This window comes from Rhinolophus hipposideros, assembly GCF_964194185.1.
Source record: "Rhinolophus hipposideros genome assembly, chromosome: 12".
Classification (NCBI taxonomy): domain Eukaryota; kingdom Metazoa; phylum Chordata; class Mammalia; order Chiroptera; family Rhinolophidae; genus Rhinolophus; species Rhinolophus hipposideros.
The window spans coordinates 9,893,937-9,912,713 of record NC_138058.1 but is presented as its reverse complement, the minus strand read 5'-3'; the positions used below and the strand labels follow the sequence as shown (position 1 = coordinate 9,912,713).

At 47.6% G+C, this 18,777-nt stretch overlaps 1 protein-coding gene across 4 annotated transcripts in view; it reads left to right on the top strand.

Moving 5' to 3' along the window:
• Window positions 1–18,777, top strand: part of NPAS2 (neuronal PAS domain protein 2) — a 149,082-nt gene that overhangs the window by 116,404 nt on the left and 13,901 nt on the right. For 2 of the 4 annotated variants that reach the window (XM_081069231.1, XM_081069233.1), the window contains exons 8-15: window positions 4,676–4,794; window positions 5,500–5,582; window positions 6,360–6,466; window positions 8,480–8,627; window positions 11,121–11,271; window positions 14,024–14,165; window positions 14,648–14,757; window positions 16,849–16,938. In XM_081069231.1, the coding sequence (XP_080925357.1) occupies window positions 4,676–4,794; window positions 5,500–5,582; window positions 6,360–6,466; window positions 8,480–8,627; window positions 11,121–11,271; window positions 14,024–14,165; window positions 14,648–14,757; window positions 16,849–16,938 (950 nt within the window). The remainder of the gene's footprint in view (window positions 1–4,675; window positions 4,795–5,499; window positions 5,583–6,359; window positions 6,467–8,479; window positions 8,628–11,120; window positions 11,272–14,023; window positions 14,166–14,647; window positions 14,758–16,848; window positions 16,939–18,777) is intronic. The other 2 variants (XM_081069232.1, XM_081069234.1) reach the window with 1 other exon arrangement.

The following is an 18,777-nucleotide window of genomic DNA, read 5'->3' as shown; positions in this document are numbered from 1 at the left end:
TTCTCATCCATCTTTCTGCTTGTTTCAGCCTGGGAGCGGGGAACTTTGGTACGGATTGTCTGATAATTGTGATAAAAATGGGCACATGATACCCACTTGGGGCACAGGGCACGACGGCCTACAGGAAATTCACTTCCCTGAGCATACAAATAATTTGGCCGTGTCCTCACCCACCATCTGGTGGGTATTTTGTCAGTGCCGTTACAGTCTCCTGGCTCCTAAAACTACTCATTTTAATTAATGAATTCTTCTTAAAGGAAGAAATTTAAGACACATATTTTCCCATTAAAGTACTTTTTTCAATCCAGCAAATTGCACCACCAGACCCGCCTCCCCCCCCCACTCCCACCCCAGCTTTCTCATGTGGCTCTCAGCTTCTCTCCAACATTGTTGTTCCCTGTGCCAAACAGAAGTGGCAGGAAAGAAAGAAGAAGCACACTTTACCCCAGCCAGTGTGGCGGTGTCCAGGCCAAATACTGGGCAGATCACTGTGCTGCTGCTGTCCTAAGAACCCACTAACCTATCAGTTCAGAACACCTCTAGGAAAGCAGACTGGGAAGAGAGAAAAGGACAGTCTGGAATCCTGCTGAACTAGTGGGAGACAATTTCTCAGGAATGTGCAGAAAATTATTTTTCTCTCAACATGCCAACACTTTGGCCCAGACCTTTTTGGATGCTTATCACAAAGGAGCTTTAGGAACTTGATTCATTCTTTAGCAAACTTCCTCTTCAATGGTTTCACGCCTTCCCGGACACCTACCTGCTTTGTTGTTCTTTGGTTCCAAGAAGTGCTGAGAAAGCTATTTGTCACTCTCCTTGTGGACACATAGTGTGTTTTCCTTCAGCTCTTGTAACTCATTTATCATAAGCAGGCCATCTCTGATCAGAAGACTTCATCTTTAGGCCTGATGAGGGAACTGATACTGAGCAGAAGAGCATCGGCACATCTTTCTCCACTTCCTTCTCCTCCTTGCTTTTGGCTGAGGTTCACTGTCACCATCCCTGCTCCTCCTTCGCTCTTGCCTTTGGAAATAAGTTCTCACACTACCTGAGCTTTCCCTGCCCTGACAGTCATCCTTATCTCCTTGTTGTCACCGATTTGGGAGCTCACCTTTGTCATCAGGCAGACTTGGAAGCCAGTGACTGCCGAGCACCAAGCAAGACAGACGTTAGTCATTCTGATCCTCAGGAAAACCTTGGGGCTCTCTTGTTTTTGGAATCCCAAGAACGCTAGCCCAAGGCACAATTGTTTCAGAGTCTCTGAAATTAGAGACTGTGGTGAAAGGTTTAGGAGCAAAGAGGGGTCCTTGTGAACTTCATGGATCCTTTTAATCAGAAGACTGAAAACAGAGCCCCATCCGACATCTCTCCAAGCATAAGGCCCACGACTAGCACCCCTACTTTTTCCACAGACTGGTAATGGCTGTGGGCTGATTTGCAGCAGATCTTGCCCAGGCGTCCTTGTGACCAGTGTTGACACCTGAGTGGGGCAGTGAGCTAGCCTGAGTACCAGGGGTACCCTCCTATGGCCAGCCAGCCACCAGCAACACGAGGCTGGGCTGCAGGGGAAAGCCATCCTGGGGCCTCAAGGTGTATGTTACTTGCTGGCAGGGATCCAAAGATCTCTTCCCAAACTGGACCTTAAACTATGGCTTGGATGTGAGATGGAAGGTCATCTTGTGAAAGAGTTATTCCATACACACAGCAGGTGTTGAGTACCTGCTGTGTGTGCAAGATGCCTGCTCAGAGCTGAAGACAGACAGAATTAGACCCAGTTCCTGCCCTGGAGAAGGCTGTCTCTTTAGCTTTGGGCAAGAGTAAGATCAATTTTAAGGAAGATGACTCAGGGGTGGGGGGGGAAATGTAGCAAGAAATATCACTTCTATCTCTATCGTGAGTGTGTGTGTGTGTGCGTGTGTGTGTGCGTGTGTGTGTGTGTGTGTGTGTGTGTTTGTGTGTGGCAGAGGAAAGGAGAAGCCTGAAAGTGGTCAGAGATTTGATAAAACAGGGCTGTGCCTGCAATGAGTGGTTTATCCTGAGAGGCTCAGGAAGCTGGTTGTAATTAGATCTATTTTTCTATTACTTAAATTGAAACAACTAATTAAATTCTTAATTAACATTTCTAAGCTACCTGGGAATAAGAAGTGCCCACAAAGTTATTCTAAGCACTAAATATGGCTCTGAAGTCCCGGGGAAGAATTTTCCCACGTGTTGACTCTCTGGAACTTGCAAGAAGGCTCATGCTGAGAGGGAAAGTCATTTCAAATACAACTGGCAAAATATTTAAAGTAGCTTCTTCCCCATGTTTCTCCCCAAGGTTTTCCCCTTGGCCTCGGTTACAACTTTCATCCTTGATTTACTCACCTGTGACCAAACCCTCCGATGCTTCAGGTTTTAGGGGGAAGACTTGTTTCGAAGAGGCGTTTGCTGGGATCTGGGTCCCTCTGTAAGACGTCTAGCTTATCAAGTGCAGGCTACAAGCAATAATGGAATTTCCCTTGCAGGGTGCGTTTTCATCTTTAAAGCTTTAGAAGTTATAGGAGCACTGATAAAACCGCATTAGGAGGCAGCCAGGCCAACAGGAAGCTCTGCGGAACATCATTTAATTGCTGCGATCCTCACCCCTGTCCCTTAAAGAAGTTATCAGGGGCTGCTGCCTGCCGCTCACTCCATCTGTCCCCCTATCCCTCACAGTACATCACCCAGACAAGCACTTACTGACAGGGCACTGGAATTTTGTAGCAGAAAGCATCATTCAAACAAGACACATACTTCAGAGACCAGTCAAAGACTTTCTCTTAAATTCCTGGGAAGTAAGTCCTTGAAAGTTTGCTTGGAAGGTCTTGCTATTCTAAAAGCGTGAGAAGCATTTTATTAGGTTGTTATCTGGCGGGCGATGTGTCTTAGATTCCAGCAGAGAAGATATTTCACATCTGGGACATTTTTCAGTGTCTTTCTTTTGTTCATTACGCAGATGTTCACATCTGGCAGACCCTTCCCTTATGTGGAATTGTTTTCCTACCCCTTGATAAGATCTTTGGCTCCCCCTGCACATTAATCTGCAATGATCTAAGCCAACTAATAACAGATGCAAACTCTCTGGAGCCCGCTGTTTTTTATTTTACCCACTTTATAATCATGTTTGGAAACATTTATTATTTCTGTGAATGCATTCAGAGAATATGTTTGGTAAAAAGAATTTATTCATGTTAGTGGATAGAAGACCACATTACTGACTCACTTAGAAACCTATACACATAAGAAAAAAAAATTATTGGAAAGGTAAAATCCAAAAACAGTCTTGCGGGGTTCACCTGAGAATGCATTTGGTTTTCTGATGTTTATATACTGTCAAGTTGGAAAATAGAAGTTTTAATCTACAAGTTCAGAAATGTACAAGGTATAACCAACTACATTCTAAAAGGAAAGAAGTTGTATAGATTGTCTAGGACAGTAACCCTCAACCTTGGCTGCCCATTAGTAAATCTGGGGCGCGGGGGCTTTTAAAAGTGCCAATGACTGGGCTTCACCCCAGTTTTCTTTATTAGCTGCTCTGGGAGGCCACGTGAAAGGTCCTGGGCAGTTGGTGAGAATTTGTGTGCGTGGTAAACCGACTCTTTTCACATTTAACAGGGTTCTTTTTCCCACCCAGCAAACTCCACCTAAAATAGCAGAATTGTTCTCTGGCCCGAAAGGTAAAGCAATTCTGCACCGTGACCCTGCAGGCAGGTTTGTAGCCACCAGAGCAGACTGCTGCTGATGCTAAGGGCCACCCCCCACACACCAGCAGGTGTTGGGCCTGGGCGGGATGCACAGTAGGTTAGCCTAGAACCGTCCCCTCCCTGCCCTGTTAGAACCCTGGCCTTGGAGTGAAGACCTGAGTATACTCCTGGCTCCATTATTTCTACTCTAGGTGACCTTGCTTAATATATATAACCTCCCTGGGCCTCAGTTTCCTCATTTGTAGAATGAGGAAAGCCACGCCTCCCCAGACTTGTGAGAATAAATACGACACAATAAACAGGTTTTGTCACCTGTGCAGCGTTCCAGAACTATCAAGTTTTGTTGTGGACAGTGCACCTCTTGGGGATCACCCTGCCTCCTGAGGCCATCTCCTCAGCAATCCCAACCCAACCCCTCCCTCAACCTGGGCTCCTGAGGGGGCATTTCAGGGCAGAAGCCCTTAAATGCCAGGCGTGCCACACCAGGGCCAGGAGCAGGAGGGGCATCCACGTGTGCCAAGACGCCACTACTTTTCCCTGGAAAATCAGTATCAGAAACACCGTCGGACTAGGAACTCACTGTTCAAACGCTGGCTGGAGTGAGGGTTCAGGCCCTGACTGCACAATGAGGCAGTCTCCTCGTTTTGCAGACTGTTTTTGCCAATAGGATAACCTAATGGGCTCTGGGTAGTACAGGTGAGAGGCAAGGTAGTGAGTCAACTCGAATTCCAGCTCTCTGTGGCCTTGTGCAGATTACCTCACCCGTCTGTGCCTCAGTTTCCTGTGCATGTGGGATCATGAGAGCTAGCACCTACTCGCAGAGTTGTTGTAAGAATGAAATGAGCTCATGTACACGGAGCCTGAAGCCATTTTCAAGGTGCTGGCTTAGTGTAATGCAGGCGGGTTGGCTGCTGCACCAGAGGGAGCTAACCTGTGTGCCTCCCCTCTCGTAGTGCCTAGCCCCACCTGTAATGGCTTTGACAGCACCCTTTCAGGGCCTTGCCGGCTGCCACTTGGAAAGGAGGTCTGCTTCATCGCTACCGTTCGCCTGGCAACACCGCAGTTCTTAAAGGTAAGTACCTGGGAGAGAATGTATCCTGTGGAGCTATTACAGTCAAGTCCCATTTAGTTATATTAAATTAATTGTCTTTATGGGAAAGGATAAAATTACAATGACATTGTCACGACTGAAAATTTTCAACATCGGGTTTCTGCACCTGGGGCGGGCCACGCAGTCTCTCCCCTCACTCCGGTTTCCTGTGAGGGTTTTGTTTGAAGTCAGCATTAGCTGCCTCTTCAGCCTGTGGAGCTGCTCCTTTTGAACTCTGTAAAGCTTCCCACCTTTCATGCCAACATTAATACCGCTCAGGGCAGGCAGAGGGGAGAACCGAGAGTCAAACTGAGGGGTTGTCTGAATTCTCTCATCTATGATTGTTTTAACGCTATGGCCCGAGTGTTGAGTTAAATTAGTAACTCAAATGCAGATGAAAAGTCATTTTCCACATGTTTACCACACTTCGAGATAATGGGAAGGGAGTGGTGTGACATTTGGGCTTCTAGTTATTTTCCCTCAGCTTGGGAAATAAATTTAGTATCAGCTGATACCAAAATTAGCTGCAGATGATGAGTTTCAGTCCAACCCAACTTGAAGACTTGCTCACAACGAATTTGACTTCTGTAACCCACCAGGCTTTCTAGAACAACCCTAGGGTGCACAGCCCTAGGAGTGCCCTAGGCTGGCACCCCAAGCAACATTTTTTTCCCCCTTCTAATACAGGAAATGTGCGTAGTTGATGAACCTTTAGAGGAATTCACTTCAAGGCATAGCTTGGAATGGAAATTTTTATTTCTGGATCACAGGTTTGTGAAAAGAAAAACATATCTGGGTTGGGTCCTTTTCAAGAGTTTGTTTGCATGAGCTATGCTCTCCTTGGGAAAGAAAGGTCAAGCCTGATCTCTTCAAGGAGAAGGACTTTCTGGCAGAAGGAAAAGTGGTTCCCAGCCAAGGCTGAGGTGGTCACCTTTTGACTGTATTTGCCACATGTTTGGATATGTTCTGTGTTTGGGTCTAACCATCTTAGGAGAGCCAAACACTGCAACCTGGAGACATCTTTGGGATATACCCACTCCAACTCCTCAATCCCCCATCCCCCTTGGAACTCCCTCCAGCTCCCAGGAAGGCAGGAACGGAAGTGAGAGAGACTTCTCATTTTATTTCTTTCAACATCCTTTTGTTTCCTTAGCCTAAATCCTCTTTCTTTTGTGACACTTTTCCACAGTTTAAGAGTTAGCAATCTCCCTTCCCCACCCTTTCCTTTTTTTTTTAAATTATACTTCGGGGTTAGGCTGACCCAACCTATAGCTGTTTTTTTTTTTATTATTCAGTAATTATAACGTTTGTTATCATTTGGGCCAGGTTATGTGGAGGGAACCGAGTGTCTAAATGCCAACAAAACTGAGTACTTTGGAAAACCCAGCCTCTCCGTGCTTGACCACTGCAAAATTATTTCCCTGCCCTTGTTCTTGAGAAACGAGTCCTCCACAATTATCATTAATCGTGCAAACTGTACCCTCCGCGTTGAGGCATGACCACCATGGTGAGTCCTCTCTGATGAATTGTCCTGTCATCCTTGGCAGAGCCCCGCCAATCATAGGATACCTGCCTTTTGAAGTTTTGGGCACCTCAGGCTATGACTACTACCACATCGATGACCTGGAGCTCCTGGCCAGGTGTCACCAGCACTGTAAGTACCACTCACCCAACCCCCGGGCCGAGGGGCCCCTGGCTCTGTCCCCAGGGCCCCCACAACAGGATCCTTCGCCTTTAAGTCTGTGCATGACTCGATTTCTTTCTGAGATGGAAGATTTTGCTCAGAAATGACCCAGGAGCGTGGTGGAGTTCCTTGTCTGGATTCCCCCGTGTTGTGTTTTCAGCTGGGATATACTGTGCTCTGCCTAACCCACCCCCAACATCTTTCCAGTACCCCTCAGATTTGCAACCTATTTCATCTTACTTCAGAAACGTAAGGGGTGCTGGTCACTTTTGTAAAGTTATACACTGCGTTGCAAAACCAAAATACTGAATTCATGTAACAGTTCTGTAGTGAGCAGACCAGTACTGTCACCAGCTACAGGCCAGGTACTCAGCTGGGCCCGGGACAGAAAGAAGATCAGACTCTCCTCACTGCCCTGCAGGAGCAAGGTCTGATGGGAATGCAGAAATAGGTGACATCATAGGATGTTGTCGGTGCCTTGAAGAGGATGTGCACAAGATATTGGGGGTGGGGGGTGCTCAGAGGAGGGTCCCTTACCCAGCTGGGGAAGGGGAACACCTGGAAAAGGTGTGGGAGGCAGGACCCCTGGTATGGGGGAGGGAGAACGACAAGCATGTCCAGGGTCTCCCTTAGCAAGAGGAGTCTAACCATTTAAAGCCGCATTTTCAGTGCCGAGTCCTTGCTTTGAACAGGAACACTTGTAATAACAATGACCTGTGGCCTGACCCATGGCCTGACCGCCAACACTGCCTTTGGGTAAACGCCTTGTCTGCAGTGCCTGTTGTAATTTTCTCTTCTCTGATGCCCTTGCTGAAAGAAGACCAGGCTTGAGTTCTATGGGGACCCACTGTTAGAATTTAAGGCCAATCTTTAAAACGGTGGCCCCTTGCTCTTCACAGGGTGACCCCTGGGCAGCCACCTGGACATCAGGAGGACTTTGCTAGACTTGCAGACTCTCAGGCTGCCACCACTAGGCCGATGGAATCAGAATCTCCATTTTAACAAGATCCCCACGGATCATTTTAACATGATCTGTGGACACATGAGAACGTGACAAACGTGGCTCCTTCAGTCCTCTGGCTGCTTCCAACTCTCACAGAGAAAGACCACCCTGGCCAGAGAATCACCTTCCGTGTCTGAAGGACAAGCCCTGTGGCCCGGGCAAGATGTTTTCCCTCCCTCCCGCCCTGTGGCCTTACTGGACTGGGCTTCAGATACCACATTATCTGAGTCAGCAGCTTCATTTGTAGCTTTAGTTTCCTAGATAGGTTTTCTCTTAACTGTTTGCATAAAGATGTGCTAGATTCCAGGCACTAAGGCAATAAAACCCAAACAGTTCTTCTTCCTGGGACCCACAGTCCAGCTCTCTACCCTCCAAGGCTAATAACCCAACAGCCTCCATTCTGTCCTGGGCACCCCCAGACTTACTGTAGGCACACACACACACACACACACACACACACACACACGCACACACACAGCCCTGCGCCAGTGGGGACCTGGGGTGGAAGGCTTCTGTAGCCGACTCTATTTTAGAATCGTGCAGGCTGAGGATGAACCGTTGACTGACAGCCGCAGACCCATCTGGAGGTAGCCGGCCATCAGGTCTAATTTGAGCCCCATTCTCCCAGTGTCTGGACCCTCTCTCCTATGTGGCGGGAAGATGAGCACCAAGAAGACCTGGGCCTCTTCCTAATTAAACTCCAGTTTGAGAATCTGCCTGCATTAGCTCTTATTTGAGGATGTTTTTCTTCCAGCTTTTGAGCCTTTGGGAACGCGAGTGGATCATTCCTCCATTGTTTAAGAATTCATTATCGTTTACCATTATCCTTATAGTCACTTAAAATACAGCACCAACTGGGGACATATACCGTGTTTGGTATTGTGTTTTTGAAAGCTTGTATTTTTAACAGTAGCTTCTGGGGGAAAAGATCGTTTTCATGTTAACGTTTGTTATACGCAGACTCCATTTTCTACCAACAGTGATGCAGTTTGGCAAAGGGAAGTCGTGTTGCTACCGGTTTCTGACCAAAGGCCAGCAGTGGATTTGGCTGCAGACCCACTACTACGTCACCTACCACCAGTGGAACTCCAAGCCCGAGTTTATCGTGTGCACTCACTCAGTGGTCAGGTGCGTAAGGGCTGGGGGCTGGGCGAGGGGGAGGCCCCTGGCAGTTCAGTCCGAGCCCCCGCCACCTCAGCTCGTCCCAGCTTCTGAGAACCAAGCCCAGGGCTGGAGTTCCTCTGCTGAGCCCACGCTGCGCTCTGCAGTGAACAGAATGATCACCAGGGCTCAGACTTCCTTTGACTGCCGGTCAGAGCCCTCTGAAGCCTCATGAGCTGGTTCAGGCTGCCAGGATATTATTTAGTAAGTTACTGCTTCACTGACCTACTTACATATTTTCCCCTCATCTCGATCCATCCCACAGTCTTCCCTTATCACTGTTTTGAGAAGAAAATTAAAATTTTGCCTCTAAATAACTCAAAGCATTTTTTAAAGCATTTTTAATGCTTTAAAATCCCCTGCTGGTAACTGAAGCTGTGTTGGAAAAAGAGCCAGGAGGCTAGTGGACAAAGGTTCCTAGCAGTTCCTGGGGGTCTCAGGAAGCCCCAGCCCAGGGTGGGGGAGCAGGGCTTCCAAGGGAGGCAACATATCTAGCATTTTATAGATGCTGCCTATGTAGGGTCACAGGTCCCAAAGGTACAGGGGAAATGTCATTCTTTTTCTTCCCCCTGACCTCAGAAATTTTAAGAACACAAATCAGTTTTACACGGGTCTAGAGAAGAGCATTTGAAGAGAACAAAGAAAGAAAGGTTAGAAGGGCTGCATTTTGTACATATCCATAATAGATAGATAGACAGACAGACAGACAGATACCATACATACATATTGCATTTTACCTGTGTGCAAACAGATAGATGATAGTGGATTGATAGAGAGACATATAGATATGTATGCATGCTGCATTTTGTATAGAGACATAATAGACAGAGAGACATAGAATCTGCACTTCCAGGCTACATTGTGTGTGTGTGATGGATGGTAGGTCGGTAGGTAGGTAGGTAGGTAGGTAGGTAGGTAGGTAGGTAGGTAGGTTAGGCGACAGACAGATAGATGACTAGATACTGTACATACACACATTCATGTGTATAGTTGACAAGTGAATCACTCTTTTGTAAGTGGAGAGAGACTAGAAATGCTCGTTTCCTTGGCCCGTGAGTCTGCTCACCACGTTGCTTGCCCGCTCTCAGGAACATGATTTTTGCTTCCCAGCCCACCATTGTACACTTCAGCAGCCAGTACTTTCTAATTCCAAGGCCAGTCCCAGCCACTGCTACCCAGCCTGGGACTTGGCCAGAGGGTCTCTTTGCCCCCAAGGAAGGCTAGACATCGTCAACACCTTCTGTTTTAAACCCTGCCCTCGATCCTGCTCTCCTCTCCATCCTCTACCTCCCAAATTTTAGAAAGAAACCCTCAGAAAAAAAGCAGGGAAAGAACTGAGGGAATAAATAAGATAACAAGCATACCAGAGGCCCAAGAGCCACTTTCCCCTTCCCGGCCCCTTGCTCAGCCGACATCTCAGGCGAGGGCCATGGCTGGGTCAGCACATTGAGCTGATTTACACACAGTATTTAAAAAGTGAGTCCAGACACGAATCGGCAGTCTGGGTCTGGTTAGTTCTAGGTTGGTCTGAGAGAAAACTTCCTGAAAGTCGTAATTACTAAAAAAGTGACATGTCACTTCTCTATATGCATAGTCCAGGCTGAGCAGGTTTTTAAGAAAGGCTTCTAATAATTTGAAGGCTGAAGCTTATCCTGTAGATGAAAAGGTGTTTTTAAAAACAATTATGTTTGGAGGGTTCGTATGGGGGATGGAGGAGATAAATAAAGGAGGAGAGAATAAAAACATCCTGGAAAGGAAGATATTCTGAATGTCACATTAGAAGACACTGTTCCAATGTTCATTGCAGCTTTGTTTACGGTGGCCAAGACATGGAAACAACCAAAATGTCCTTCGATAGATGAATGGATAAAGAAGTTGTGGTATATACACACTATGGAATACTATTCAACAGTAAGAAAAGATGACATAGGAACATTTGTGACAACATGGATGGATCTTGAGATTATAATGCTAAGCGAAATAAGTCAGACAGAAAAAGCAGAGAACCCTATGATTTCACTGATATGTGGTATATAAACCAAAAACAACAAAAGAACAAGACAAACAAATGAGAAAGAAAAACTCTTAGACACAGACAATAGTTTAGTGGTTACCAGAGGGTAAGGGGGTGGTGGGTGGGAGATGAGGGTAAGGGGGATCAAATATATGGTGATGGAAGGAGAACTGACTCTGGGTGGTGAGCACGCAATGGGATTTATAGATGATGTAATACAGAATTGTACACCTGAAATTATGTAATTTCATTAACAATTGTCACCCCACTAAATTTAAAAAAATAAAAATAAAAATAAATAAATGTTATTTGAATGGAAAAAAAAGAAGAAGAAGACACTGCAGTGGAGCTTAGTTAGGCACCGAAGGAAACTCCCTTCTCAGACAAGTCCCAGGATTAGCCCCCTTCGTGGTGACTCTTCTGAGTGGGCGTTATGCATTGCGCAGCCCTCTTTGCCGTGGTCGTCTTGGACCATCCCAACTCCAGCTGTGGTCTCTTGATTTCCTGATCAGTTACGCGGACGTCCAGGTGGAAAGGAGGCAGGAGCTGGCATTGGAAGACCCGCCATCCGAGGCCATCCACCCTTCAGCACTAAAGGTATTCTGATCCCCGCCAGGTGCAACAAGGCCAAGTTTGGCTAAGAAGAATCTCCCATGAGTTGTTATCATAAAAATGGCAATCATCAAAAGAACAGGTCCTATTTATGGAGCTCTTGTTATGTTCCCAGTATCATTCAGCATGGTTCCCTTACTTACCACGATGGTGTTCCTGTGAGATGGGCACTGTCATTGTCCTGGTTCTTCTCTGGGGTACAGAAGTGCACCGAGAATTAACTAATGTACCCAAGGGTGCCGAGGGCTAGAACTTGCAGAGCTGGATTTGAAACAGCGTCTGGACTGAAAGCATGGTTTGGCGACGTTCGGGCCTTACAAGAATGGTTAGGAGTCCACTTTGTGTCTCTCCCACGGATAGAAAGCTGGAGGGGTCATTCCATCATCGCATTGAGTCCTGGGATAATTCAACATCCCCCATCCTTCCCTTTGCTTCCGTGCTGCTACATTGCCTCCAGGACTTGGATCCCCACCCCCACTCCCAATGCCGTCAGTGGCAAGGGGACTTTCTGTTTCTGTGTCTGAGGCCTTAGTTAACCTCATGCTGGAGTCAGCTTCGTGTCAGGGAGCTCTCCTGTTGGGAGATATTTCTCTTCTCGAAGCCCGTACCTCCTCCCCAGCTTCCCCCTCCCCCGCCCCCGCCTGAAATCTCAGGTGCCCACGTCTCTGCAACTTGCAAGTAGACCAGCCCTGTTCCTCAAAGGCCATTCTTCAAACAGACACAAATGTTGGGAGAAAAACAGAGAGAGAAAGCAAGCAAGGGAGGGAGTGTTGTTGTATTTCATCAAAAACAGATGCTATTGACTAAGACCCACCATTATTTTATCTCCCACTATGACAGAGAAAATGCTGCCCAGTAAATCTGTGAAATAAGGATTTCTTCCATCAGTTGAAGAACACATCCCAATTTCAGATATGTCAAAATGTGGGTGGGGAATTGATGAAAGATGGCATAGAATTGTTGAAATATGGCTCAAGTTCCAGGCTGCCCAGTGACCTAGAATCCATATTCGTTGGCCGGGGCTGACACAGCAGCAATGGTCCAACAAAAGCACCTTTGGTCCATCAAAGACCGAGTTGGGAGGGAGAAAAAAAAAATCACCTTTAGAGACCAGAGAGCTGCCCGTCTCTTTTCAGAGCCTCCCTTGCTGGCTGCTACACAGGGTGCATTATAGGATGATTCATCACCAGTATCCTAATAGGACACACCTGTCACTGTTTATGGAAGTGTTTATTAGCCAGCTCTGTCACATAACGCATCATGTATCATGTCCAAGAGTGGAATTAAGCCATTCATAGGCAGGTGTTAGACACACCATACATCACAGCTGAAGAACAACTGGCTTAATGCATGTCAGTCAGTCTGAAATTCATTATTGAGTTTCTGATCCTTCAGGAATCCCAGAGCCCAATGGAACTTCTCATAAACACGCGCATGTGTATACACGCACAAACACGATCTCAGGCTGCCAGGTTAGGAGGCCCCTTTTAAAGAAAAAAACTCCAGGACAATGCTTTTCACGCCATCAGTGGTAATGGACCAGTTGGCGTTTTAATGTCATATCTGTTGCTGACCAATGCTTCTGTGAATGGCAAACTGCCATGCTTGGGTGATGTGTGGCGATGTCAAATGGCGATAAAAGTTTTTCAGTGCTAACTCTCACTTCCTGTACTTATTTCTCTGCAGACCAAGGAGCACACAATTCACAAATGTCCAAGGGCCAGGGACGCCCCCAGCAAGGGGTCTGATCAAGGCGGGGCTCTGTGACGAAGCAGTAGAGTCTCAAAACTGACATTTAGCACAGCAAATCCAGGCACATCTGTAATTCCCTGTTGCATAAAGGCCTGTGGGTCACAGAGCAATCACTTCAGCCCTACGTGGGCACACACACACTGTCCACCCTCATTGGAGCCATGACTCAAGAGGCAGAATAGCACTAGACTCACGCCCAAGGGTTTAATACCTGAGACCATTGGACATGACCAACTAGCCCAGTGGATGCTAGGAATTTCACCATCCGTCCAAGACTAGGGAGGAACACGGCTCAGGAGAGTCATCATCATGTTTCTTCTTTAGCTTAAGAATGATCATACCCGTTTTTTCATTCCTAAGACACCTTCACCTTGCAGGGCGGGAGGACAGCTTCTCAGTGTTGGAAAGTCACAGCTGCTTTCTCATACATATATTGGAGGCAGAGAAATGCTAGGAGCCAGCATCAGTTAAGATGCAGGGGCCATGGGCCCTTTGCCCCTTCTTCACTCCAGAGCCCTGAGGCTGCAGAGAAGGAGCGAGGCGGGGAGGCAGCGTGAGAAGTACCTGGAGGGTCCAAAGGCGTTTGTTTCACTGGTGTGTTAACAATCCCGTGCCACCAGCAATCTTATTTCTGGAACGTGCCTCTTCCCACACTTCTGGGAAAATCAAGATTCTGGGCAGTGAGGTGACAACGTTAAGGGAACAAAGTAAAATGCAAAGTCACTTACAAAAATCTGAAAACTCAAGATACAAGGTGAAAAAGTAAAGTAACTGTTCCTCTAGGCTACATGCCTCTCAAAGATTAAATGTATAGAGATATATGAATCTTCTGCCTGAACGGCTTTGGAATGATCCCAAACAGCTGCAGTAGTTCTCTCAACAGCCTCTCCATTTTTCTATACATTTAGAGAAGCACTGACGTCAGGAAGTTTGTTCCCATCATCTGGAAGCCGAGATGTGGACTGTGTGTGTTTGTGTGTTTCAGGACAAGGGCTCAAACCTGGAGCTTCAGCAGCACTTAAATGCCCTTGATGTGGGCACCTCGGGCCTTAACACAAGCCACTCTCCATCCACATCCTCAAGAAGTTCCCACAAATCCTCGCACACGGCCATGTCAGAATCCACGTGTGAGTGTCATGCTGTGGATAGGGACAGGGACAGGGGTGGGCCCCCTGTCTGATGGGGGAGCAGAGCCTGGCGAAGGGCCCCAGGCCGTACGTGCCTGTGAAGCGGAAGTTGCCATCGCTTCACACTCCTTGCTTCCTCTCCCACTGGCTCCCTGCCTCTCACCTCTCCCCACGCTGGTTCTGCCACTGCTGCACAAAGCAGACATAATGCAGGTGACACGCAGATCAGATAACCACGCTTGGTTTTAGTGACGCTGCTAAGGTGTGTGGCTGAAGCAAGTGGGGGACATGAAGTCTGGGGACGGTCTGCTGTCACCCACCAGCTTCCAGGCCAGGGTGGAGGCTGGCAGGACTTCATGACTCTGGAACCCACTTCCACTCCTGCGGGACTGAGAGATTCCAGTCAGTCCCTTGTTTCATCCACACAGGACCAAGGTCCCCTGATGTGCGCATCAGGAAGGTCATCTGTTGCTTTCTTCCAGCCACTCCGAGCAAGCTGATGGCAGAAGCCAGCACCACGGCTGTGCCGAGATTGGCCACCCGGCCCCAAGAGCTCCCTGTGCCAGGGCTCAGCCAGGCAGCCACGATGCCGGTATGTGTGTGACCCTGCACTGCTCAGCCGGGGCTTGCTACGCTGTGCCAGGCCTGCAAAGCCACCAGACGGCGTGCTGCCCCTTCCCAGAGAACCAGTTCTTTGTAGAGACTGAAAGTGTGAGGTAGCCAGAGGGTGAGAAGCTAGGTAAATTGGCAGCTAATTTTAAACATTTTCATACCAAAAATTAACGTGGATGGGTATTCCTAAATGCAAAATCCAAATGAGTATTAGAGAAAGCTCAAAATTTGAAACCTGGCGTCATATACCCCCGGAACCTCTAGGGGTACACGATGAGGACCCTCCCATTTTGGATCTCGTTTCACTCCAGTGAAAATGTTTGAGAAGTTTGGTTCTCAACAAAACTGTACCTCTGCCTATACCCGGCAGTGTCCCTGATACATGTCAGGCGTCTGCAGAATGGCAGGCAGTGAGTGGCCCCTTAGAAAACACACTGGCTGTCTGCAAAATCACTAATGTGCAATACTCCCGTTATCTACTGCCATATAATGAACCACACCAAATTCAGAGGCATAAAGTAACAGTCATTTTTCACGTTCACAGATTCTGGGTCAGGAACTCAGAGAGGGCGCGCTGGGGACGGCTCCTCTGTGCTGCATGGCATTGGAGTCTTCACCAGCCAGGGCTGGGAATCCATATCCCAGGTGTGTGGCACTCACCTGGGCTGGGCCAGCTGACGGCTGGGCCCCAGCTGAGATCCTCCACTGATGCCTTGCACAGGCCTCTCCATGCTTTGGGCTTCTCCTGGCACGGTGACTGGGTTCCAAGAGGAAACATCTGCAGAGGGACCTTCCCACAAGAGCCGGGCAGAAGCTGCATGGCCTTGTGTGTCCTCGCTGGGGACGTCACACAGCATCACCTCTGCCTGGTCAAAGCAGTCGCACACTCGCCCATAGAGAGGGTCAGACCTTCCAGTTCTAGATGGGAGAAATGTCAAGAATTTCAGGAATCATGTCCAGACAGTTGCCAAATACCTCACACCCATCCCTCGCTGACATTTTGGAGATGGGGGTAAATGGGCCACCTTCCTCCTTGCCTTCACCATGAAAGTTATGCACCCGCTGCTTGAAAAGCTTGGGTGACACATCTTATTGTCAAACAAAATATGCCTCTTTCTTTCTCTGTAGGCACTCTTAGACAAGCTTGTAAGCTATGACCACCATTTTGCCCGTATGTGGCTGTCCATTAAAATTCTTTCTGCCACCAATGGCGTCACAGTTCTTCCATTTCCTCCCAGCTGTACAGGCAACAACAACTGGAGAACCCAACCCAGTCTCTGGTGTAGCCCTGTGCCTGGGATTTCTCCCTCAAAACGAAGTCTCCTGCTGTTGTTTCCTCCCTGTGTTGTCCCGAGGAGCACTTTCCATTTGGGCTGCTTTTATAGAGCCGAGAGGCTCGGGGCGCTTTCGGAATAACTTCAGAATGCTTTTACTTTTCTTTTAAAAAATGTCAAAGAGCCCTTGAGGCTGAGGGTTTCTTTTCCTGTTTTTATACAATTTCTCCCCGCCCACCCGAGTGATGGGGAGCAAGGCCTGTCACTCACCTGACTCCCTAGGAGTCTGACGGATTCCAGGCAGAGTCTGGCGAGTTGCCCCAGCGTCCCGGGTGAGTCTACAGACAGGTGCGCCCGGCACGTCTGGCCCTCTGCCTTAGTGTTGAGAGAACGGGTAAGGAGCACACGCAAAGCCAGCACTGGTTGTACATACGACCCCCTTCATACTGCTCAGTGGCACTGCTAAGAATTTATTAGTATGGGAGAAGAGCAACCAAACCCACCAAGAATGGAGTCTAGAACAGGACACAAGGGAGGGAAGTGGTGCGAGGTGCCAAGCTCCAACAGGGAGTCATGGCTTGGCAGAGGCATCATGCATCATGCACCCTGAGTGACCTCACTCGAGGACCGCCTGCGTGCTGCGCCAGCCTGCTACCCCGCCTTTGCCCACGGAACACGCGCCTGTGCTTTCCAGAAGTGAGCTCTTCACTCTAGTGTGGAAGGGCCTCCTGTAAGCCCACTGAGTGACCACACCCCTGGACCTCTGTGAGGGTTAACAGAGCCCTTCTCTTCCCCAGGCTCCCCTGACTGCCCCGGTGTCCTGTGACCTCACACAGCAGCTCCTGCCTCAGGCCATTTTACAGAACCCACCTGCCCCCATGGCACAGGTGAGTCTGGGACTGGGAGTGTCGGGGAACAGGTCGTGGAACTTCCCCAAGACACAGTGCGTGCTGCCCTCTGGAGCGTGTGGGTGCATTGGTGCCGACATGCGTCACGCACATAGGTACCAAACCAAGACCCCCAAATAGGGACTATTTTTGCCATCTTGCAGGTGGGGCATGCCAAGCTACAGCCTTGGTTTTTATGCCTGTCCCCTTCGCCATTCTCATGTTTTCTAGAGACATCCACCCTGCTCTTTTCGCTAGCGTCTGTTTCTCAGATCTTTTCAACAGTCTTTGTTCATCTCCCTGCCACTTTTCCATGTTCCTCTTCATTTTTTATAACTCCAAATTGCTCATGATGTTTTAGCAAAGGTCTGAATTAGGCCACGTGTCACAGGAAGACGCTGAAACTGTCTAAAAGCTATGCGTCCAATACTGTAAATATCACATTTGTTTTTTGTTTTTTTGTTGGGCTTTTTTTTGTTGTTGTTGTTTTGTTTTTTAAAAAAAGGATCACGGCTTTGCTGAGTAATTCCTTCCTTGTTTCAACAACATTTAGTGAGTTAGTATTTGGGTTGGTCAGTGTGCGAGTCTGATGGAAGCAGAAATGCTTGTAACACGGCCCTTGTTTTAAGTAGAGTTAGGCATATAAACAGAAACCATAATGGCAGGGCATATGTTTTTATAGAACCCGTAATAAAACATTCTGTCTAGGGAAGTCCAAGGTGGCTTCCTGGAGGAGGTGACACCTGAGCTGGGCCTGGATATATGAGTAGGAGGTTGCCACATAGAGAGGTGGAGGGTCAGCAGGGAAGAGGAACCCAGGTATGTGCTGCAGCAGGGAGGTTTGAAGATGTCTGATATGTCTACGGCCTGGTGAAAGGTTGAGCATATGTCCCATTAGCAGTGGTCTCAAATGTTTTTCTGGAATGTGAAAGACACGTGCTAGCACATGCCTCTTCCCCAAGTCAGGCTTGAGTAAGGATGTAAAAGCTACTCATTTGGAGTCAACTAATTAAAATAGTCTGTATTCATTCTCATTAGGGAAAAGAAAAAAAAAAACTTTTTTTCTGGTCAAATTTCCAGGCACATTTGGTATGAAATTCATAACTTTTTCAATCCAAAGGCACATGAAATTAGAACTCCTTTAACTGCCAGTTCTTGAATAGTAAAGCATGTCTTTGTTTTATATTGCACAGTAGTGTGGTTAAGGCCCTTTGGGATTCTAATTTTAATAGTAACAGTTTTTAGTCTATTGGGCATATTCGACTTAATAATAATTATGCTCTTTAAGACACTCTTGCATAATGCGGACCCTTCCAGTTAGACTGTTCTTTTCATACCTACCCCATGTGAAAGAAAGAGTTTTCTCTTTTTTTTCTCTTTCCCCTCACTGATGTTGTCAGTGTAGCACCTTGTCAGGGAAAAGGGGGAAAAATAAAATCCAAAATCTAGGTAATGGAGATCTGCGTAACTGGCGATTTTGCTTCACGCTGTGTTTCTAAAATGTCTCTAAGTTAGAATGGATCTCTTTATCCAAAAGACCACAGTCATGAATATAACGCTTAGGCATCCTGGAAGAGAATAAGAATCGTTCTAGAAGTAACTGTGATGAACTGCAGTGCTGGCTCCCCAAGGACTGCCCAGCCCCCTCAACCCAGAGGGTCTCCACTGGACTTGTCAGGACTGTTTCTGAATGTGTCCTGATTTGTGGAACTCACCACAGAGGCTCTTGTGTTTTGCTTTTTGAATTAAGTATCCGATCCAGCTTGTTTTCTTTCTCAATCGAATGCTCTTTCAAAATCCCCCGATTGCTTTGATCACTTGCATTCTGATGAAGATTTT